This window comes from Gadus macrocephalus, chromosome 22 (genome assembly GCF_031168955.1).
Source record: "Gadus macrocephalus chromosome 22, ASM3116895v1".
NCBI classification, from domain to species: Eukaryota; Metazoa; Chordata; class Actinopteri; order Gadiformes; family Gadidae; genus Gadus; species Gadus macrocephalus.
Genome location: NC_082403.1, coordinates 5,226,788 through 5,249,127, shown reverse-complemented (window position 1 = coordinate 5,249,127; position 22,340 = coordinate 5,226,788). Strand labels below are relative to the sequence as shown.

The 22,340-nt window shown below is 45.6% G+C and overlaps 3 protein-coding genes and 1 long non-coding RNA gene across 8 annotated transcripts in view; 1 reads left to right on the top strand and 3 right to left on the bottom strand.

Moving 5' to 3' along the window:
• The window catches only part of sfpq (splicing factor proline/glutamine-rich), a 37,152-nt gene extending 30,138 nt beyond the window's left edge, over nt 1-7,014 (bottom strand). Inside the window, exons 1-9 of one of the 3 annotated variants that reach the window (XM_060044309.1) lie at nt 5,976-7,014; nt 4,516-4,704; nt 4,107-4,408; nt 3,901-3,996; nt 3,319-3,515; nt 3,091-3,175; nt 2,702-2,819; nt 2,518-2,566; nt 2,111-2,223 (exon numbers count right to left, since the gene is read on the bottom strand). In XM_060044309.1, the coding sequence (XP_059900292.1) occupies nt 2,111-2,223; nt 2,518-2,566; nt 2,702-2,819; nt 3,091-3,175; nt 3,319-3,515; nt 3,901-3,996; nt 4,107-4,408; nt 4,516-4,704; nt 5,976-6,794 (1,968 nt within the window). In that variant the 5' untranslated portion in view covers nt 6,795-7,014. The remainder of the gene's footprint in view (nt 1-2,110; nt 2,224-2,517; nt 2,567-2,701; nt 2,820-3,090; nt 3,176-3,318; nt 3,516-3,900; nt 3,997-4,106; nt 4,409-4,515; nt 4,705-5,975) is intronic. The other 2 variants (XM_060044308.1, XM_060044307.1) reach the window with 2 other exon arrangements.
• A 1,644-nt stretch (nt 7,015-8,658) lies between these two features.
• On the top strand, nt 8,659-9,383 carry LOC132451707 (uncharacterized). Its single transcript, XR_009524190.1, has 2 exons — nt 8,659-8,905; nt 9,217-9,383. It is a non-coding gene; the product is annotated as an uncharacterized LOC132451707 (long non-coding RNA).
• A 237-nt stretch (nt 9,384-9,620) lies between these two features.
• On the bottom strand, nt 9,621-17,898 carry lypla2 (lysophospholipase 2). Of its 2 annotated transcripts, none has more exons than XM_060044313.1 (10): nt 17,755-17,898; nt 14,797-14,889; nt 13,548-13,579; nt 12,994-13,059; nt 12,370-12,417; nt 12,009-12,079; nt 11,370-11,443; nt 11,122-11,223; nt 10,352-10,528; nt 9,621-9,718 (listed from the first exon to the last, which is right to left on the bottom strand). In XM_060044313.1, exons 2-10 carry the CDS (start codon nt 14,872-14,874, stop codon nt 9,668-9,670), a joined length of 699 nt encoding a protein of 232 aa, XP_059900296.1. In that variant the 5' UTR covers nt 14,875-14,889; nt 17,755-17,898; the 3' UTR covers nt 9,621-9,667. The 2 variants fall into 2 exon arrangements, with proteins under 2 accessions (XP_059900296.1, XP_059900297.1); XM_060044314.1 differs by having other exon boundaries at nt 17,634-17,761.
• Nucleotides 17,899-18,814: 916 nt separating this feature from the next.
• Nucleotides 18,815-22,327, bottom strand: pithd1 (PITH (C-terminal proteasome-interacting domain of thioredoxin-like) domain containing 1). Of its 2 annotated transcripts, XM_060044315.1 has the most exons (6): nt 21,744-22,325; nt 21,301-21,344; nt 21,000-21,077; nt 20,647-20,751; nt 19,596-19,704; nt 18,815-19,250 (listed from the first exon to the last, which is right to left on the bottom strand). In XM_060044315.1, exons 1-6 carry the CDS (start codon nt 21,954-21,956, stop codon nt 19,149-19,151), a joined length of 651 nt encoding a protein of 216 aa, XP_059900298.1. In that variant the 5' UTR covers nt 21,957-22,325; the 3' UTR covers nt 18,815-19,148. The 2 variants fall into 2 exon arrangements, with proteins under 2 accessions (XP_059900298.1, XP_059900299.1); XM_060044316.1 differs by lacking the exon at nt 21,000-21,077 and having other exon boundaries at nt 21,744-22,327.
• Nucleotides 22,328-22,340: the final 13 nt, after the last annotated feature.

The window sequence follows — 22,340 nt, the reverse complement described above, 5'->3', positions numbered from 1 at the left end:
CCATCCCGGTGAATGATGGATAGAAATGTCTACCATCCTAACCAGTATACTGTAGAATCGAATAGGCTCATCTATCAATCATGAATCTAGGTGGCCGCTCCCATTGTTGTCCTTCAGGATTATCAATGGAAAAACACCACATTTGATAATACGTTCAAGCATGTTTTATAGCAAGGCATTAAAAAAATGGTTTGTAGCAGTGGTGGTTGGGGCGGGCAATTGTGGGCATATATGTAAATAAAGTGAATAGGCAAACATTTATTATATGCAAGAACAATGGCATGTTCCTTTAAGACCGAAGCACACAAAATGTCAAGAGTAGAGCGCATCAGCCTTCAATCCGCTCTCATGTGAATCAATGAGCTCTTCCATAGAGCTTGAAGCAGCGCACTGCGACACCATTTTTGTTGTTGATTTAAGTGGCGGGTCCAAGAGGGATCCGATATACCCCCCCCCCCCCGGTGTGAAGACAAGGACACAAGGAAGTTCCGCTGCTTTTGTGCTCTACCCTTGAGATTTGGTGCGTTTCAGCCTAAAGACACTATTATGCACCAGCTAAATAGATAGAAAACAATACATGGATCAGAATGTTTGGGAATGTTCAAGAATAGAACAGTGCTATGGTTGCTTTTTTTTCTTCTTAAAAAGGAATCTGGGTTATTCGTGTAGGGAAATTATTTGAAATCCAACCAATCCAAAGACCTGTTGGAAAGTCTGCAGGATTTCCATTGAAATCTTAAATATACGGTATGGACAGAGATAACAGCTGATCGTAACCCAATGTGCATATACCATGGCTAAGCTGTGAAGCATGCAAGTGAAAATATGAATGGTGAAGTCAAAAGTGCAGGAATGGTCTTATTTGGAATATTGTATGAATAATGCAGTCAATGTAAATGAGTTACCAACACTGAAATCACTGACTGAAAGAAACGTATTGCCTAATCCTTGTCGTATCCAATGATAATTGTAGACCATCAATGTAGCGTTCCGTTTTGTAAAGCAGTACAGTTTTGAGGCTCAATATGAACTTCAGAGGTCCTCTTAGGTCCAGTATATATTATTACAGGCAAGTGTACATGAAAAGGACAAAAAAATAAAATAAAAGAGTATGGCCATGGCTCAGCTTTCAACCCCCATCAGTTAAATATCACCAGCACTCCAGCAAAGCAGTTTCATACATTAAAACACCAGCACACAGTCAACCTGAACTAAAAACTTGATTGCTCGCTCGCAAAGTTTCTTTAACGTACAGCAATATTTCACAAATAGCAGTTTTGCAAAGAGATTCAAAAGTTCCAGCGCTAAACTTGTGATATAAGGGGCGTAGCTTGGCAATGGCTGTCAAGTGGGCGGGACAACACAGGGACCTACACAGCTTGGAGTTGTAAGCCTAAAATATATATATATATATATATATAATACAGGCGTAGATCTACACAAACCAGTGTGTACCATCCCCCAGACAGTCTGGTGGAGAGGTTTCAGGCAACATAGGGAAGTATTGACTCGGAATCTTAATAAAAGTTCACACAGACAACGAGTACCCCTGCCATGCTCATCTGGTGAACATTTTTGGCAGTTTGGTCAACTCCTCAAAAACTCCAAAAACTCCAAAAAGGCGCCATTATTTTCTCTTGCCAGACATAGTGCCTGTCTGGCTCCGCAAAGACAGGACTTGCAATAGTGGCCTACCGCACAGACATCAGGGTCTTACGAGAGCTGTTCTTCAGAGTGTATCAAAGCACCCTGACAAGAGGTCCCTGAAATGATCGGTTTTAGTACAGGTTGACTGATGGATGACTGGGCAGTAAAGGAGTAGGCTCTCGCATGAGAGCAACTGAGGGGGGCTTGGCTGGCCATTGAAACAGGCAAAAAAGGTCAGGACGACATGAAGCACATCTGCAACACAGCTGGGGGCGAGCTCCCACGGTACCGTCCGCAGATCCACCACAGGATGTGAAACCTAAAGATGTCAGGCCCCTGGCCTCGCTTGGCTTGCAAAGTTAATTAAACAACAACTGCTGCCAACATCTTCTCCCAGCAGGGGAAACATAGCCAAAAGGTGCTAGTGGTAATTACGGATGTTCCCAGGAGTGGGATACCTTACCATTTCGTTGGGCATCATGCCTCCAGGAGAGGGTCCTCCCATCCCACCCTGCTGTCCCTCAAAGCCCAGTCCACCCATGGGGAACTTCTGGTTTGGAGAGCCAAAAGGCATGTCTAACAAGGACGACATGACTACATGTCACACATTTGGAAAAACAGTTTTGACTGGAAAAACATGGAAGGCAATTTTTTTACTGTTTTTCACTCTACAGCCTACTAATCTTAACAGCAGGGAATAAAGCTTATACATAAACTTCAACATATAACCCCTTACTCTCTCGATAAGACTGACATAATTTTTCTTTACAATTGTGATATGCATGCCTAACAGTGATTCATATAATGTAAAAAACAAAAAAATTCTCACTCAGGAGTTGGCGCATGTAAAAATATTCAGCAATTACTCACCAGCCAGGCCCATGGCTCCACCTTGATTCATTCTCATATCACGATCCCTCTACAAGAATAAAACAAATAAAACAATTAAGCAAAACACACTTCTTACCTAAAGTCTATTAGTCAAATACATAATCTAATCCAAGTTTAACCCAAAATCCTTCATGTTGTTTTAGGCTTCAGCGATTGGACTCACGCTTTCCATGAAGTTGCCCACGCCCCTGTACTTCTCCTCACGCTGGCGCCTCATCTGCTCCTCCACCTCCCTCTTATGGATCATCTCCTCCTCTCGCCGGCGACGTTCTTCCTCCTGCCTGCTCAAGAGAAACCACATCAATAAGACCTCGAGGACGACTAGACAGACGGCATGTGACACTCAGTGAGATTAACGTCAATAGCAGTTCCATCAATGGGTGAGATATTAACATTTAGCATTCCATTACTGCAAATTGTAACTATGTGGAACCATGACTGGAATAATATTGGAATGAAACCATAACCAAGAATGTAGCATAAAAATCATTAGCGTACTGTCCTAACAGAATCTCAAAGCAGTTACCAAAATGAAAAGCCCATTATGCCCACCTGAGCTGCATCTCCTTCCTCTTGAGCATCTCCTGGCTGTGCATCTCCTCCATCCGCCGCAGCTCCTCCTGTCGCCTCAGCAGGTCTGAAGACCCAAGAACCACTCAATTAACACCCTGCGGTTATGGGGGAGTGAATTCCCCTTCTGGATGCATAATGATGCATTGGAAATTAAAACAACTTCCCGGAAGAGGTTTTCCATCGTTATACAATTGGGTCCACACTGACCTTGGCGGAGCATGGTTGCTTGGTGCTCGTGGAAGGCGTCATCCATCTCACTCTCCAGCTTCTCGCGGGCCTCACGCATGTTCACCTCCACCTGCTTCCTCTGCTGCTTCTCCATCTCGTCCAGGGACTTCCAGCGCTTGGAGTACTCAAACTCAAAGGTCCCCGGCCGGGCGAAGCGGGGTGGCTCCTCGCGCTCCCTGCAGACAAACAGCGTTGTTTAAAGATGATGCTCTTCCTGGATTTCCTCTCCGATACATCTCATTTACGCCTACAGGTAGGGCTTTATGGTTCAACCCAGAAAATGTAAGCTGAGGCGTCCCAAACAACCTTAACACGACTACAGTAGGTCGAGTTTGGCACCAGATGTCCCCAAGGCCTAGCCTCGGAACGAGACAAATCTGTGCACTAGGGCGCTACACCGGTGTCATGGTCATCAGCGGGGTAATGTTGCGCCACAACATTGATTTTGCAATACCGTCATCACCCTAATAAATAAATAATTGCCTACATCTAAATGATCAGCCATTTTATTTTTCTTCAGAAGTTTAGTAGTGGTCTGAATATATTTCTACAACCCCTTACTTTTGGTATCTGGGGTTCTTCTGGGCCAGCTTCTCTGGGAGGCCATCTTCGTCATCGTACTGTTCCAGGGGCTCGACAACCACTGGCCGCGGCGAACTGTGGGATCGAAATACAGAATTAACGGGGCGGGACAAACGAGAACCAATCGAAATACACATTCAAATGTTTGGCCGCCGATATTCATACGAAAAAGGTCAAAAACGTACCTAGTGAGCAGGAACACTCCTTCATTGCAGCGGTCAAGGGCCTTCCGGGCAGCATGCTTGGAGGCAAACTCGACGAGTCCCTTGCATGTGGAATTACCACGGTCGCCAACAATGACGACCGCCCTCTCCACCATGCCAAACTGGGAGAAGGCCTCTTCCAGGAGCTCATTGGAGACGAAGGGCGAAAGGTTTTTGATTGAGAGGGCCGCAGAGTGTGTGGCGAATCGCACACGCAGTGGCCTGCCTTTCATGGGCGTGTCGTCCAGTTCGGCTTTAGCAATCTCTGCCAGCGCTCTCGACTCCTACAATCGACACAAGAATGAGATAATTAGGATTTGACCCTGCACAATAAACATTTAGCACCATTTTTTAGAAACCATGATTGAAGTGAACATGTAAGTGTCCTTACCAATCGAATGAATCCAAAGCCTTTGTTCTTGTTAATAAAGACTTCGCTTGGCTCTCCATACTTGGCAAACAGTTTCTTGAACTCCTCATCGCTGATATCGTTGGGCAGGTTACCAATGAACAGACGGCATCGCTGGGTGTAGGTCTTCTCACCGGGTTTGAGAAGCAACGAAAAGGTTGCTTTGAGTTCCTGCAGAATTGATAAAAATGGAAGACAATGTTACTTTACAATTCAAAGAAAATATTAACTGTGTTTCCATAACCTATGGCCACTCGACTTAGGATATGACAGAATGTTCATATGCAAGAGAAGTGGAACATTGCATTTCATTAAATGATATATAAGAATATGACATAAAATATAACTACAGGCAATTGGTTCCTTTTTCTCATGGTTTTAATACGACGTTGTTGTGGCCTGAGGAATTGATTTAGAGAAAGCAGCAAATCCCACGACGAAATATATACAAAGGTCTATACGTCTATGTTTTGAATATCGGTTATCTTTTACTCCCCAATATCGGTATCGGTCACTGAAAAAGTTTGGGCATATGAGAACACAGCAATGTCACACACAACACAGCAATGTCACAATATATATATATATATATATATATATATATATAGACCAAATCAGCCGGTGCAACACTTCATTTTCCCTAGCGCGTTTTCAGGTGTAGTGAGAATACACAGCGGACCTATAAAAAAAGACAAGTTACACGTATGTCTATGCGTTTGTGAGCAGCACAGCATATATAAAAACAATGCTTTGAGAATCGCCATTTCTTGATCGCGTTCTTTGATCTGCGAGTCGTTCAGGCACGGCTTGGGTTGGATCCAATCATCGGCACATATAAGCCACAGTACAATTACTGCAATCAACAAAAAATACACCGTCCAACAGTATACAGGGCTGAGAGGAAGTGAAATTATCTGTGCCTTAAATTATCAAATACATTCGAAGACACCATAGAGAATTGCCTTTCTTGGCACTAAAAGGAGATGAACTCGCACACCATGTAGCCGATGCAACAATAAGTCGTTATTGCATAAAAGTGTAAAGTGCTACCCAAAGTGCGTGCAAAACGTTTTCAGTCCCGTTCAGACCATCCTCAGTGCAAACATACAAAGGTGAAAGACTTCCTTATATAGACTACGCCTAGTTGGTGGCAGACATGTCAATCAAAAAGGTCAGGTAGGTTGACGCGTTGACTAGACATTTTAAAAAAAAAAGGCACCCCTCCCCCATTTTCACTTTTCTTGACAACATACATGGCTGAGCTCAAGCCTGAATTCAGGCACCACGCATGAACTCTATCAGGCCTGAGTATAACAATAATATGATAAAATAACCGTATCAAGGCACAAACTAATAAGGCAGCGTAAACAGCAATATAGGAATAAAGGATTATTTATAGAATATAGTTCATGTTTAATATGATAAAAAAAATCAACGCGTACCGTAGGACCTTCTCCTCCCCCCTCTGGTCTGTAGGCCTGCTGCTGGGGCCTTGGTTTGTTCATCTGTGGAGACTGCTTGTGGCCTTGGTGGCCCATCTGCCTTTGCTGCTGGCCGTTTACATTGGTCATCTGCGGTTTCTGGTGCTGCTGGTTCATGTTTCTATTGTTCTGGTTCATATTTCGGTTTCCCTGGTTTCCCTGGTTTGGTGGAGGCGATGAGAAATTCGGTTTTGGTGGGGGCGGTGAGAAATTCGGTTTTGGTGGCGGCGATGCTAGATTCGGCTTTGGTGGCGGCGATGCTAGATTCGGTTTTGGGGGAGGCGATGTTAGATTCGGTTTTGGAGGAGGCGATGAGAGGTTCGGTTTCGGGGCAGGTGATGAAATATTCGGTTTCGGTGGAGTCGCAGTAATAGTGGGGTTCGGAGTAGGTGTCGTGATCTTCGGCTGGGGTACGGGGGTGGTAGGGGTTTTCTGTTGCTGCTCCTTCAGCTGTTGTTCTTTCTGCTGCTGCTCCTTCTGCTGTTGTATAGGGCCTTTCATTGTTAGAGCAGGGCCTGGTGACGGAGGAAGGATAGCCGGCGTGGATTGAGGCGTCTGCGGCTTTGGTGGTCCCTGGTTACCGTTCGGCGGCTTGTTGAGATTGTTACCCATGTGTCCGCCTCGGTTCTGATTCTGGTTCTGGTTCCCGAAAGGGTGATTCCTGAAATGTGGGTTCCCCATCAGTCCGCCTCGCATCGGGCCACCAGGGCCGCCACCCCTACGTGGCTGAAAATTGTTCATTCCACCGCCGTTATTCCTGTTAAATCTATCCCGAGACATTTTCGATGTCTTGGACGATCGAACGGTTGAAATTAAAACGCTAAATACAAAGAAGTACGTATGAGCAATCGACGCTGTTTCTCTGCAGACCTAGATACGTAGGTGGACTGCTCGCTCAAAATGGCGCAGCTCAATGATGGACGGGACTTCGCTTGGCGACCAGAAAGAAGGATCCGCCTCGCGTCTTCCCAGTGGTCGGCCGTGGAGAAGGGGCGTGGATTCGGCGCTTTGAATGACGCCGATCCCCTTTCTAGTCCGTTTTATTTTAGGGCATGCAAACAGATAATGTTAAATAAATCAATGGATTTATAGAAAGAGAAGAGCAAGGCCCAGTGTTATGTCATTTTTGTTATATTTATTTCAGATAGGTGTTAAATAAAACAATGAGACGTGTACCGGTACTTGAAAGCCATCATGACCGTGATATACGCAAATAATGGATGACTAGTGAGAAAATACGAATTTAAGTAACACAAATGTATAAACCGTTTAACTGAGGAAAAGAAAAAGATTAAAGGGAGATGAAAAAGCACAAAAAACACTAAAAACGAAGTAAGTACGGCTTTATAGGCCATATAGAAATAATTATTCCCCCCTCCCCCACCCCTATAGAAGCGATATGCAAACAAATACACAATTCCAGCAACCAAAGACATTAAAGCAAAACCCGTTAACTGAACCAGGGAGTTGAAATCAGTTGATTTATAATCCACAATCAATACACAGTTTTCCTATTAACAGATTTATTTTAAATTAGGTTTCAGAACAGCAATTGTAGAATATGCAATGAAAGTAAAACAATAACAAAAAACACCTGATCTTTTTTTTAGCACACTAGACACCCCAGAGTTATAGCTAATATTCTTATGTCCAAAGGTCATACATTGTTCAAGATTTACTCCTTAAAACCTCCCCTTGTACAGCTTACTAAAGCCCTTCCAGTGTGTAGCAGTTTTTAGATGTATACAACAATAGTGCTTAACATTATTGTACTTTTTTAGTAGACTTCTTTATTTCTGGGTCCAAGCAAGATGTTGGAGAATTCCTTAAAGATCAAATGTAACGGATAGGACACATTAAGAAATATCTGTTGACGTTCTGTGTGTGCATATTTTTATTGCGTATGGTTATAGTTAGATTGAGGCGTAAACTCCTAAAGAGGGACCAAGAATGGGAGAAGGCCATGCATGCCAGGCTGGTAGGGTAGGTTAGTTAATGTGTGATGCTCAGCAAAGGTTGTCAAGGTCTGGATCCATCTGGAGTGATAAAAACTAAGATGGCGGAAAGAGCCTTCGATCTTCTCACATTTATGTAATACTTTTGACCCCCCTCCCCAAGGATTTCATTTTTACCAAAAGAATATTTGAAACCGACTAACCCGATCGCATAACTCACTCTCAATCAAAGTGCAGAACAAAGGTCATTCTTAGGTTTAATTTTTATTTCAATCTCTTCACTTTTGCATTCTTCTTTTTTATTTTATTATTTCAACACAATCATAAAATAAAAATAAAAACAAGATGGAGGAACCACGGTAGTCAATTCACCAAACCCATGAGGAGTTGGGTTCGCTAGAAGCATCCGCCTCTAGGGGGCAGAGGGGATTCAAACTGAGGGGTGGGGGGGGGGGGAAGAGAACCCTGAAGAACCAGTCACTCCAGATGGAAACAGAAAGCCACTCAGTCTCAGAGTTCTAGAAGCAACTCTTAAAGAGACAGCGCCCTGGTTGCCTCCACCCAGGGGGTCAAAGCGAGTGAAACGGTCAGCCAGCATGATGCGTGTTTTGATTGGATGCGAGACTTGGGACAGCTCGAACACTGCAAGTTAGCTAGTGATAAACAGGGGGGGGGGGGGGGGGAGGCTTGTGTCGTAACGGACACCACGTTGGTGGTGGGAAGAGATGGGGATAGGGTGAGGCATGTTGACCGGGGGAGAAAAACTAAATTAAAAAGGTAGAGGAACCGGAGTGAGAGAGGAGGTGGAGAGAGGAGGTGGAGAGAGAGGAGGTGGAGAGAGAGGCTAGGGAGAAAGAGGAGGTGGAGAAAGAGGAGGTGGAGAGAGAGGAGGAAGGGAAATAGAGAAGGGGAGGCTTTGGAGAAGGAGGAGAAGATGTGGAAGAGAAGATGTGGAGAAGGAGGAGAGGGTTTGAAGGAGGAGGAGAGGATTTGGAGGAGGAGGAGAGGATTTGGAGGAGGAGGAGAGGATTTGGAGGAGGAGGAGAGGATTTGGAGGAGGAGGAGAGGGTTTGAAGGAGGAGGAGAGGGTTTGAAGGAGGAGGAGAGGGTTTGAAGGAGGAGGAGAGGGTTTGGAGGAGGAGGAGAGGGTTTGGAGGAGGAGGAGAGGATTTGAAGGAGGAGGAGAGGATTTGAAGGAGGAGGAGAGGGTTTGAAGGAGGAGGAGAGGATTTGGAGGAGGAGGAGAGGATTTGAAGGAGGAGAGGGTTTGAAGGAGGAGGAGAGGATTTGAAGGAGGAGGAGAGGATTTGGAGGAGGAGGAGAGGATTTGGAGGAGGAGAGGATGCTGAGAAAAAGCATAGCAGGGAACATAAAAGGGAGGTCCTGAATCACAAAGGAAGTTGAGCTGGTCTTGGGTCTTTCTTAAAAACTGAGAATTTGGCCCCTTGGAGACATACCAAATCAAACCTTGCTATAATCCCTAGTTAGCTTTTTACTTTTGACAGCTTGCGACGCATTTAGAGGAATCGTGTATATGGGTAAGTATCAAAACAACTGTTTAAGTCGGTGTGTATGTTCATAAATGTGTGAAGGGAGGGGATACTGATGGCTGTTTCCTGTGTGGGGGAGCAGCGGTGTGTCGAGGGGAGGGATGACAGGTAAGTATTTCAGGAGGGGGTCATAACGGATGAGCTGAGGTCAGATTCGAGGCAACTGCTTCTCAATGAACTCCTTTACAGCCGCCATCTCCTGCAAGAGAGAAGAAGGTGATATTAAGGTCTATGGTTAAAGCTACAGGTATTCCAAATGACTTAATTCACCTGGTAGAGACTTTTATCCAAAGCAAATAGACATTGAATTCAGAAACATATAATTTGTCAATGGGTAGGGGTTGAATACATTGGGGGCGGAACCCGGTACCCAGCCACTACCCTATTCTTCCCCCTATTGTTATACTGTACACTTTACACTTATCTTGGATCAAGCAGTCCTACTAAGTTATAGCAGACAAGGAGGAAACTATATTGCAAGCGGCGGAGTTGCACATCGTTTCCTGTTACAGGGATATTCTACCGAAGAAACCTCAGTTGCTCAAGCGGACAAAGCTTTGCAGGAAAGAAAGGTATTGGCCAGTATACATTAATTCATGCGAAACCTTTACCGACACATATTTACAGTTAGGTAAAGCCGGCCGAGTTTGTGTTCGCCAATTATGGGATCTTTAAACGCATAATTGACGAACACAAAATGATCCAGCAGGAGTAAAATGTAAAGGACCACATGATTTGGCAAAAGAATTATAACGCGAAAGCGACCCGTTTTGAGCTCTTCTGCCATCATATCAATCAAGAGTCAAATTTGTGACACCACACACACACACACCTGTGGACAGGAGCTGTGCAGGAGCCCAGGGTAGGTTTTGAAGGAGATCTTGTCGTGGCTCACTATGCTCTTGAGCTTCTCGAACGTCAGGGCTCCAAACTGTACCGGGATCATGGGGTCCATCTCCCCGTGGCACTGCAGGATGGGCGTGTTCTTGTTACCGCTGCCGCTCGCCGCCTGCAAGGGAACGGGGGGGGGGGGGGGGAGCCACATGAGTCTGGGCCTTACACCAGGGGTAGCCTTCTAACGAAAGAAGGTCCAGGAGGACGCCAGCTGGAGGAAGTATCTGAATCCGCTTTGGTACATGAGGTCAGTTTAGCAGTGCGAGTATGATAAGAACCGGCCCAGAAGATATTAGTACTTAGATTGGGTATATAAGACATCGATAAGTATTTACAAGTATGTGTATGTGCAACGTGATGCACTGGCCCAAAGACACTTGAGCTGACATGAAGTTTGTTGTAATTTGTAGCAGTTTAAGCGGCCAACAAATGCTGAACTGTGCACTTTGTATATGCTAGATGGATGTGTATTGATCCTACATCCTGTACCACACTGACATTATTATCTGAAGTTACTCTCCACCATTGGGCACAGCGTTTGGGCTCTGGCGCGGTTTCAAGGGCCGCCATTTTGTGAGCAGTTCTTCAGTTCTACAATTTGTGTCTCACTCAAAACATGGAATAGGCCTTTCACACGCACAAACAATTGCCTGTTGTGGTGTGTTTGAGTCCCTGACGTCTCCTTAAGACAAGGCGAGTGTGTGGTACCTGTGGGAAGGTCTTGTGGAGGGGTAGCCAGCAGCTGAGAGCCACTACACCAGCCAACTGCTGCTGACAAGTCAGGGCAGTGTACAGGGAGAGGGCCCCACCCTGAGAGAGAGACACACAGAGAGAGAGAACAAGGAGGTTAAGACGTGGAGAATGACTACGAGGAAGGCTGAAACCAGTCTTGAGATTTCCTGAATAAAAATGTACAAGAGACAGGACCGGACAAGCCTAAATGATTATATGCTCACCTGGGAGAAGCCCCCGATCATAATACGGTTTGCAGGAATACCGTTCTTGGTCTCATGATCGATGATGGCTTTGACTGGAAGATAACAGACAAGTGCCGGTCATTCAGGAGAACTTGGCACTGGAGATGGAGGTTAGGTGGAACCCAAAGGACAAACACAGCTGATTATGGCTAAGGAGGAATATCTAAAAATATATTGGATCGATGATGTCCAGATACTGCATGTGGAGATTACTTCAATATGATATGTTTTGCGGTGTGTTTTCAGCTGAGCCATGAATTTCTACTCTCCATGTCACACATCTGAATCGAGTGACTAAGGCCCCCTGCTGGCCTGATGCAGGATACTTCCATTTCAAAGTGATGGGATCAATTGGTTTGTCTTGATAAAGCTGACCAATCAATGGTTGATTAATCACCTTTCATCCTAACATCTGTGATGTTTCATGAATAAAAACAACAACAGACGATGAGCTTAGTCCGAGTACGCTGCGCGGCTTTCAGCGGTTTATTCTGTCCTGCACATGGAGGTGGACATCGACCCAGATAGAGTCCTAGTGTCCGTTCCATTCTCTGGTAGGACCGGGGAGGGGCGAGGAGGGGCGAGCAGGGACGCTCTATGTGGAACAAGTTCACTCACTGTTCTCTGAGGCCTTCTTGATGCCTGCCTCGTCCTCTGGAGAGTCTGGGCTGAGGCCCATCAGATCGAACCTGTGACAGGACACACACACACAACATCATGAACACGTTCTGTAAACACGTACAGTTACACATGCAGCATCATGGATGCATTCGTAGACACGCAAACACAGACAAGCAGGCGCCCGTCATGGCCACATTCATACACATGCACACAGAAGCACAGTGATACATTCCCACATACACACAAAGCAACCCATACAATTGGCCTATTGTCAATCACCACTATTGGCGTTGCCGGGGAAACAATAGAGTCCAGTGTGGACCGGGGCGGGCTGCCTTTCATCCTGCTAAACACTCACCATGAAGGCATGGTCATCTTCATGTTCAGAGTGACAGGGATCCGAGGCCTGCACATGTGAATAGGGGGGGGGGGGGAAAAAGAAAGAAAGAAAGAAAGAAAGAAAGAAAGAAAGAGAGAGAGAGAGAGAGAGAGAGAGAGAGAGAGAGAGAGAGAGAGAGAGAGAGAGAGAGAGAGAGAGAGAGAGAGAGAGAGAGAGAGAGAGAGAGAGAGAGAGAGAGAGAGAGAGAGAGAGAGAGAGAGAGAGAGAGAGAGAGAGAGAGAGAGAGAGAGAATAGTTAAACATCTCAATGTTGGATTATATGGACAGGAACCGACTGGAATAGACGGCGAGGTCTTGAGAAATCCACATCGATGTGGACAAATACCGGGGAAAAAAACGATCAGATGATAATTCAATTGTAATAGTAAATCTGACAGAAATTTACATCTCTATCAGATCAACCCCGCCACTACACAGCACAGCACCCAAGTCTGTATTGAAACACTGACGGTAACAAGACGATTATTGTTTGAGGAAGCTATGCAAATTCTTTCTTCCGCCTTCCATCACACGGGCCGGACTCTGCAGCTATGCCAGGACACAGCAGGCAGGCGGGCGGGCGGCTGGTGACGGAGGACTTACGCGTGGGGGCAGATGTACTTGACATGGGGCAGCCTGATTGCCGCCAGGGTGTCGGCCCATCCATGGCTGGAGGGGGGGGGAACAAAGAACAAGAGAAAACAGCCATGTGGTCAGACACGTCGGCCATTTTGAATGGAGAGGTTTGCTGCTCAACCGGAGCCAAACTAAAGAGGAATACTTTGTAATTCATTCTGTTGCCATCGACCCGAACGGAGGGAAATCGTACGAGGGCGCAACTACATTCATGATCTATTGTAGGACGATCAGGTGTGAGAGTACCTCTACATTTGAATTCAACAGTTTTTTCTATTCTAATCCAGCAGCCTGATTATAGAAGCAAGGACCACAGATTAAAAGTAGGACACGCAACATTGGCCAGAGCTGCAGTGATCGACATTCACTTCCAATGACATCTCCAGTTCAGCTGTCGCCAGGCACAAAATGAATTGCAAATGTGTGGGTGGATTTGATTACATAAACTAGTCATCAATAGAAGAGGAATATTATTTCTTTTGAATGTGGGCTAACAAGGAAGAACATTTTCTTTGACTTACCCCGAGTCTCCCAAACCATGGAGAAATATAACCTGAAAGGAGAGATAACAACCATTATGCATCAACTAGAAGTCATATTTATCTTACAAAAGTTTTTTCATCTCAAATGCATTATATCTAGGGATACTTCTGCTCAAATGTGCTCTACAACAATATCTTTCCTTCAATTGTCCCAGTTTGCAACCGAGCCCCGTGTGTGGGTGTGTGTGCATGCACGTGTTCATGTGCATGTGTAGGAAATCCAAGAATAGGAATCGTGTTCTTTGCAATGGATATAAATCAAAGATTAACAAAATATTAATAAATCACAGATATTCTCCCTCCCTGATTGGTGCTTAGACCCTTGAGGTTTGCTATGAGATGCATTCCCAAGACCGTCCCATTAGGCCCACTTACAAATGAATTAATGGTGTTGTAATGTTACAAAGACCTACTTTTAGCGGTTCAACATTAGTCTCCGTCTTATGTTTGAATCCACCCCCAACCATCCCGTCTAGGTTTTTGAACGACTTGCTGCTCTTTACTAAGGTACAGTGGCGCGGGTTGAACGTCCCTAGAGAGGCACGGTCTAGTTTCCCCATCTCTACTCCATACTGTTGCTGCTGAACGGAAGCAGGTGAACCCTTATCTGGGTATGGAGGACTGGGTTGGCTGGCGGAGTCTTGAAACAACCTGGGATTTCTGCCTTGTTTCCTGTTTTGCTGCAGAGGTATTCTACCAAAGAGAAACTCATTTATGGGAGTGGATGAAGCCGATTTTTATAAGAGTATTCCTACAGTGGCCAGGTTAAAGGGTGTCCATTTGAAAGATTGACAGACACCTCTGCAAAGTTTACTAGGTCCGGCCAGGTTCGTGTTTGCCGTTAATGGCCATTTACACACTTCCAGATCCCTGCTCCCAGCAACAGGATTGGTCGAAGCAAATACGAAGCAATATAAAGTGAATCTCGCCCTTCCCCAAGATCCAAGTTTCTCTGCCATCGGACTTTCGCAGATAAACCATAACTCTGCTTATGAGACCCCATGTCTTGCTTTGATTCTGTAAGCATCTACGACGAAAACACTTTTTCACTTTGGCTTACATCCACGCTTACAAATGAAGCCCTTCCTGCTACTAGAAGACCCTGTACCCTCACACAGCATCAACATGGATGGCTGAGAGGGCCCTAGGGTTGGGGCCCTGGGGTGGGGGGCCCTGGGATGTGTGCCCTGGGTGGTACGTGAGGCAGGCGAGAAGTTTTCCTACTCACCGCAGCAGTCTCCTTCTCGGTGGCAGACACCGTCACAGCCTCGGCGAGAAGCGGCACAGACATATTGTTGCCACACATACACTGTGAGAGATGCTGGGACACAAAACAGACACAGCCACCATAAGCACTCAGCAGCTTAACATCACTTCGGTCAATATGAAGAATAGGGTCAATACAGATAGAGACTATTAAAAAGCAGGTTGGGGTTACACAGTGAATACAAAGCAGTCTTTGAGGACCATATAGGGTTAGACAGTGAACACAGAGAGACCGGTCACTCAGGAGCAGGTAGGGGGTTAGATAGTTAGTATTACAGATACCAACTATCAGATACTTCAGGAGATTAAAGAGTATAGAAATCTTGCTCAAGGATGCTAACATTTGGACCATTTATGGTAAACAGAGTGCAACCTTTCCACAGTGCCCTGGCTTCTTTAGACTAGCGTCACCCACCGCGTTCAAACAAGCACACTCGGGTACCAGTTAGGTGGGATTCTTTGTTCCAATTCACCTGGTGGCTATTTTGGATCTAAACGCTAGCTGGGCTGGGGAATGCAGCTAGATAGATGGGAACTGAATAACTGCATATGATATCTGATAATCCTACTCTGCAGTCGACAGGAAGCGAATGACTTGGATCAAGCATGTCAGTCCGCTCGTTCAGTGGTTTTTCCAGGAGTAGGCATGCGCTTTGTTCATTCTCCAAAAGAGGTGTACTCCGCTGAAGACCTTGAGCACGTGTCTCATGGTGCACTTAAGAAGATACCGTAGCTCAACATGCAACATGGAGGATGCCGTGAGGGGGCTCGGAAACACCACAGGTAATGAAATTGGCTTCTAAGAAAAAGACGAGACCCAGAGTCTACCCATGATGGCGGATGGGAGAGGTGTGGGGAGGGGAGGGGGAGGGCGAGTGGTTGTAGAGGTCCATGTCTGGTCATGGTGAGCCACTGGACTCATTAACCACGGTTAGAATGCACTCCGTCCTCTGCACTCCGGTCAATAACCAACCAGTGAGAGTTTGAAAACAACACTGAGTGCTGAGTGATTGCATGTGGGAGTGACCCTCCGCCATGCTGCCCGTTTCCTGTTGCGGTGAGTCAACCCACTGATAGATATGAGATCATTGGGACGATGGTGTTGTCCTTGTGGAATTTGTTTAGCAAGTCGTGGCAAAGGGCCCTCCTCTGCCCCCGCCTCAGGTGATCTGTTTGAAGAGCACAGGGCAAGGCGTGGGCCGCCCAGACCGGGACGTTGTCTGGCGGGGGAACCGCAGACGAGGAGGGAGGGGGGGGAATATAACCTGGTGAAGGCTGGGTTAATGAGTAAACGCTGGGGAGTGACCGAGGACCAAATGCATAATTACTGAAGGAGGCCGGAAACTAATCAAAGACAGGTGGGTTGCGACCACGTGGACGTCTCCTGTCCATCCTTATTACTCTGAATAAATCGTTTTTCTGCGAGCAGCTTTCAAAAGAGACGTTTTTCCAGACGTAGTCCCGTAAACAGGGTATGAAATCGGATAGCAATGCAAAGCAGCCATGGATATCTTCTTAGGGACATAATTCAAGTCTATTTCAGGCGGATGTATGGATCATTTCCTCGCTTTTTCCGTGGATGTACGGATAATTGCCCCGCTCGGTAGGTCAGTTTGTACTGGGTGAATGGAGGATTCGGAAACACTTCTGTTGGGAAACTGTTTCAACAGAGCCAAGAAGGTTGGGGGGGGGGGGGGTCGTCTTAAAGTTGCACGGGTTGTTTGTGACTCTTCTAAATAAAGCATGTGATCCAAACACCCACCGTTTGTTCCAACATACAAGTGTAATTAAATCTGTGACATAAGGCCATCCCTTACACTCAAAGTGTAATTGCACCAACACAGGCATCCTCTCTGTGTCCTGCTTAACCTATTTCATCAACAGGCCAAGCCGATGCCACGGTGGACATGATATTTAATCCGGAAAATTACAAACATGGGATATCAAACAAAATACAAGACAGACTGTCACAGCAAAGCCTTCAACTGCTGCAACGTTCAGGAGCATCACGAGTCTCTATTGAGCAGAGAGTACAATTAAATTAAACAGGCAGAGGGATGATCGTGATTTAAGATGGTTTCCACGTCTACATTGATTAACAATGAACGATCTAAGTTGATGCCGGGCACGTTGTCCCGATATATCGGCAGGCGATCTACGAATGACAACGATGTACGAATGATAACGATAACGGAGAGGACAAGCGAAGGATAATGGCACCGCGATTGCGGGATAGTATGCGGCACTGAGTGACAGGCAGCCGCACGGACACCATCCACCACCAGCTAACCCTGCTGTTTTAGCCTTCTGCTGGTGCTGGTGCTGCTCACTGGCTCCATTAGCATGTATTGACAACACATCCAAGACTCCCTACGTTTAAGATCATTCGTACTTTATAAAATATTGCATGTTACATTGATTGTATAACATGTTTTTCTTAGATCAAAGCCACCCAGTGGGAGAAGCCAGGAGGAAGGGTGCGGGATGTGCAGACAATGGTCTAGTACAGCATCTTAGCTCCGACCACCGAGCGGACGAGGCTAGGTTACACTGACGGAATTCACCGATAAAACAGCCCTGGTGTCACTACGGTGGAGCGACTACCATCCCAGCCGTCTTCTCCTTAATCCCTAGTCTGGTAGGCAACACAATGGCCAGGGCTAATACTAGTAGCTCACTAGTAGCACACACAAACACACACACATACACACACATACACAATTTGTATTGTCTTGCCACCCCGCTCCGGTCTCTCCGCGCTCACAGAATGTGTTCAAATTCGACCGAGTATCAAAACACCTCTCGTATCTTGTCTTCGCCGGCCACAGCGTTCAATAACTCCACGATATGAAGCCGTTTGAAAGGGATTAAATCACCGAATTGACAACCAAGGCCCGCTAATACAAATTCATACACTCACCGCTTGCTGTTCCAGTTCACCACGGAACTTCCACTACTGCCGCGCGCACAGCCACTGTGGGCGGAGCAGGCGCTACCTTCACCGCGCGCACAACACAGCAGGGGCGGGGATTGCGTCTCCGTGACGTCATCTGACCGGCACCCTTCTCATCTTTTCTATGATCTATAAAATCTGCGTTCAACTCAGCTATTAGGCCACACGAATAAAAGTGTAAACAAATAATTACTTACTCATAGACTTTCCTGTTTTAATATAATTAAAAGTACTCATTAAGTCTTTTTATCAATCTAACCAAACGTATTTAATAGTTTTATGTGCTTATACACGTCCTGTCAATTTGGGTAGGGTATGCGTGTGAATTTACCGCAGACAACACTGTCAAACATTAGCGCCTTGGTCGCTCTTGAGGAGGTGGATCTATAGGTTTTCAGTTCTAAATCAATTGTAATCTCTTGCATTTAAAAATAATCCATGCCGCTGGATGCACCCTTTAACATTACAGTCCAATTCCTAGCCCTGTACTGCACTCTTTATGTCGGACTCTTTGTTCTGCGTCTCGATGGTCCATGGCAAGCTTAACCCTGACTTTCTTATGTTTATCTAGGCCAAATAGATGTGCCTTATTTGATGAGAATTAATCTATAAACCCGACATAGACTTTATAAGCCTCCGCCATGCTGCTGCCAAAGGAATAACGCCTTTTGATTGGTTAAAAAATATACTGATAGTCGGAAGTAGGAGTGCACTTCGGACCACTGCGGCCAGCGGGACATTTCGGCCTTTCAAAGAAAGACCACTAGGTGGCACTAAAACCGAAAACTAAAGTGTAAAGGACTGGTATGGTAGGATGGTAGCTTGAACTCGAAAGTTAGAGCTAACCTCTTGCTGGTGAACATGGTCAGAAAGCTTTGTAGGATATTTGGTGGAAATTATGGCAGTTCATAATTTACCTGCTAGGCAAGACGATCCAATGTGAAGTCCATATCAAGTAACTACTTGATTGAATTCCCCTTATTTAGTGTCTCGCTGTATGCTTATTGAATCATCCACACCACAAACCTTTCAGAAAGCCACCTTTATTCATCATGATGATTTGCTTTCATGTTGCACAAAGTGTATTCCATGTTTTATTGTTACGCACCAACAGCCACAACAAGGCACTTTCAGAGCGATACCAAACCCTGCGTTATCTTCAGCACGAAGCGAAAAGCTCTGTCAAAACCCAAACTCTGTGCATTGCATCCCTGACAACAAGCCCTGCAAAGAAAAAAAAATAAAATAACACGTTTTATTTTTCTTCGGGCCAGCGCAACAGGCCACTGCGCTCCAGTGATCCTGTGGGTGGAAGCCATTGAGCATCCCCTCGTCTCTCAGTCTCTCGTCTCCCCGGTTCTTCAGGAGATGAAGTTGGTCTGGGGGATGAAGGTGTCGACCTTGTGGTCCGCGGGGTTGGCTGAGGCCTCGTAGTTACAGATGGTCACCTCATGTCTGTAAGCCTGCAGAGGCCGAGAGAGAGACCAACAGAGAGACAGAGAGAGAGATTAAGGGGGATGGATAGAGTCAGAGAGAGATAGGCAGAGAGAGGCAGATGACAGAGAGAGATATAGTGAGAGAGAGAGAGAGAGAGAGAGAGAGGGAGGTTTAAAGCTACATCCTCTGTCCTCAATATTAGGCATTTTAAGACCAGATAAAGTTCTCAGCCAATCGGATAGCCTTGAATGTATTTTAAACTAGTCTCAACTACTTTGCATATACTAAGTATATTTTGTCATGAGCCCAGCAGACTTCAGATTGCTGAATATATGTGAATAAGTGTGAGGGGATACGGGACTGATACTCACTTCAGAGAACTCTCCCCGCAGCCCGATGTAATAAACGCGGGTGGTCTCGGTGCCAAAGTTTTTCGACACATGGATGGAGAGGTGGTTCACGTTGGTGAAACGAGCAATTCTGAAAATTAAGAGGTATCAGCAAGTAATTAAAAAAGGATTCATAACTTGTTTATCGACCCATCTAGGATAGGCTGTGTGGCGCGTGCGCCCGCGCCCGTGTGTGTGCGTGTGCGTATGTGTGTGTTTGTGTCATCATTGCTTCGGTGTCATCAGGGATGTCGAATACAGAAGAAAGAAAAAAACTAGAAGTTGCCCCCGTGTCCTAAAAACGCCCTGTGACATCACAATGAACACTTAGTGCAAGTAATTACAACGTCAAAGGAGAAACGACTCTCACAATAACAACACCCCAACTCCCCCTCGTCTTCTTCTGTTCCGACGTGCAAGCCTACAGCCGTTAAATTTCACTTCTCTATTCCAAAGGGAGAGATGAAAGTAGTACTGCACTGGCTGCTGTTATTTGTCAGTGAATATGAAGACAGTGTAGTCGGAGGACAGGCTGTCAGACTCCCAGCCAGAAAGTGTTTGATTGGGTGTTTGGTTTGGATCCCCGTGTCCACAGTGCATCATGTGGGCACCCTCGAACAAGAGGTCTAACAACCTCCCCCTTAATTACCCGCACCTGCTTTCAGTATGAATCGCTTTGGATGAAAGGATCGGCGACACGACTGAATAGAACGGATAGAAAATAGACCGATGAGGGAGAGGAGAGGAGAGGAGAGGGATCTGTCATGGCAACGTGTGAGGATGAGGAGACTTATTCCCCGGATCAGATGCCATCAGAGCTGGATGCCAGGGGTTAGCAGCCATGCGGAAAATTACAAACAACGGCAAGCCCAAACGTTGCCCTTTAGCTTTGGAGATGTCCGAACCTTTGTCTTTACAAGTCTACACTTGTAGCCCAGGTGCATTGTGGTGCAAGATGATGCTGCACGCATACTGCAGTTAGGCAGGAATGATGCTAGCATGAGTCTGTTATGTTTGCTCATGGGTTGCTTACTTGGTGGGATACTCCAGCTGGGCCTGGGGGTCACGGTTGAGACGAAATGCCTGATCGGGTTCTCGGCCCACGTCGTCAAAAGACATGTGGGGTATGTTCTTGTACCTAGAATCAAGTGATTGATACAACATTAAAAGAGGAGCCTTTTTTAAACACTGTGCATGGAGCCTTCATTGCAGATGATGAAAATGATCATGTATGCCAGTATAAACATTTTTATTTGTAATTCATTATTGTAAAAGAGAAACAGAAGAAGGAGAATACTAATACTATTATTATAGTCTTTAGAGAGGATACACTTAAGGTTAGTTTAAGATAGATGAATCAGAACATTTAGCAAAGGATCAACTTGCAGTCGAATCTCGGCAGGGTGTGTCTCATCATCCTCTCCTGATATGATGATTCCCTTTAGTTTCACACTGCCAGTAAACCTGGAAAAGAGAACCCTCTTCATTTTCTCGCTATTATTTCTTTCATATATCTGAGAACCTGTGTTGGCGGACTGGCGGTTGTTCTGAAAAGAGCTTTATAAATGCATTACATTTACCATTTATTAATGAGAATCGTAAACCAGCGTATTATACTATATACCACATTGAAATTCCAGTTAAAAAGGCCAACTTTTCTATGTTCAATAGATGGTTGTGGACTTACGGGATGTTGAAGAGAAGTTCTTCGTCTGCATCACTCTCAACGAACTGAGGAAAGAGAATAGTTAATCGTCAATCTTTGCATCCTTTCCATCATCATCATCGAACCAATCGATTCGATCTTATCCTGGTACCCCAAATAACGTGATGGTAGATTCAGCGCTATCTTAATCCGAGGTTCAAAGGGATCTATGAGGCAAGCAATGTGTGTCTCCTTTTGAAACTATGTTGCGGAGGAAATATGACTATATATTATGAAGTAGCCCGGTGTCATTGGACAGCAGTGGTTTTGTGACCTAAAAATCCAACGTGGATTAGATCAATTACCGGTAGTTTTAAGCAGTTAATGTGACGCCAACATGTCCTCTTCGCACCCCAAACACACACTCATGCACATGTTGTGTGGTTGTCAACACAACTTGTTGACAAGCAGCAGCCATACTTTACCTTTTCTCGATCTGTGCGCTGATCCCAAGCTTTGAACACAAGCTTGCCGTCTCCCTCCCGACTCTCGTTGAGGCACTGCAGCTTCTCGGTATCTATGCGCTGATAGAGTGCGTACTCGAGACCCCTTTCGGCCGGCTCATGCTCCCCTTCGCACCCGCCGTGGCCGTGGCCGTGCCCCCCGCCGCCTCCGTGCCCATGGCCGTGACCCGACATGATGGAGAAACACGGAGATCTGCCGATTCAAACTTTCAGTCTCAAAGGAAACACGCAGGCGCAGAAGCAAACACTCTTTCAAAGTAATAGGGCTAGTTTCACATTGCTTCTTATAGCTCTCAAAAATGTGGACGTACGAAGAACACACATAGGTGAGGCAAGCTACTAAAATACAACACTGACATCCGGTCGATTCCTTTCAAAACAAAATGCATTATAGAAACGGTGTTTAAGCGATGGTCCGATTATTCACATTCGTCTCTATCTTGAGACGCTTTTGGAAAACATAAAACATAGAAAACATGCAATATTTAGTTTAGACTGAACATATGCAATTTGAACGCAGTTGAGATTTGATCTTGATGACCGCCGTTTCCGGTTATT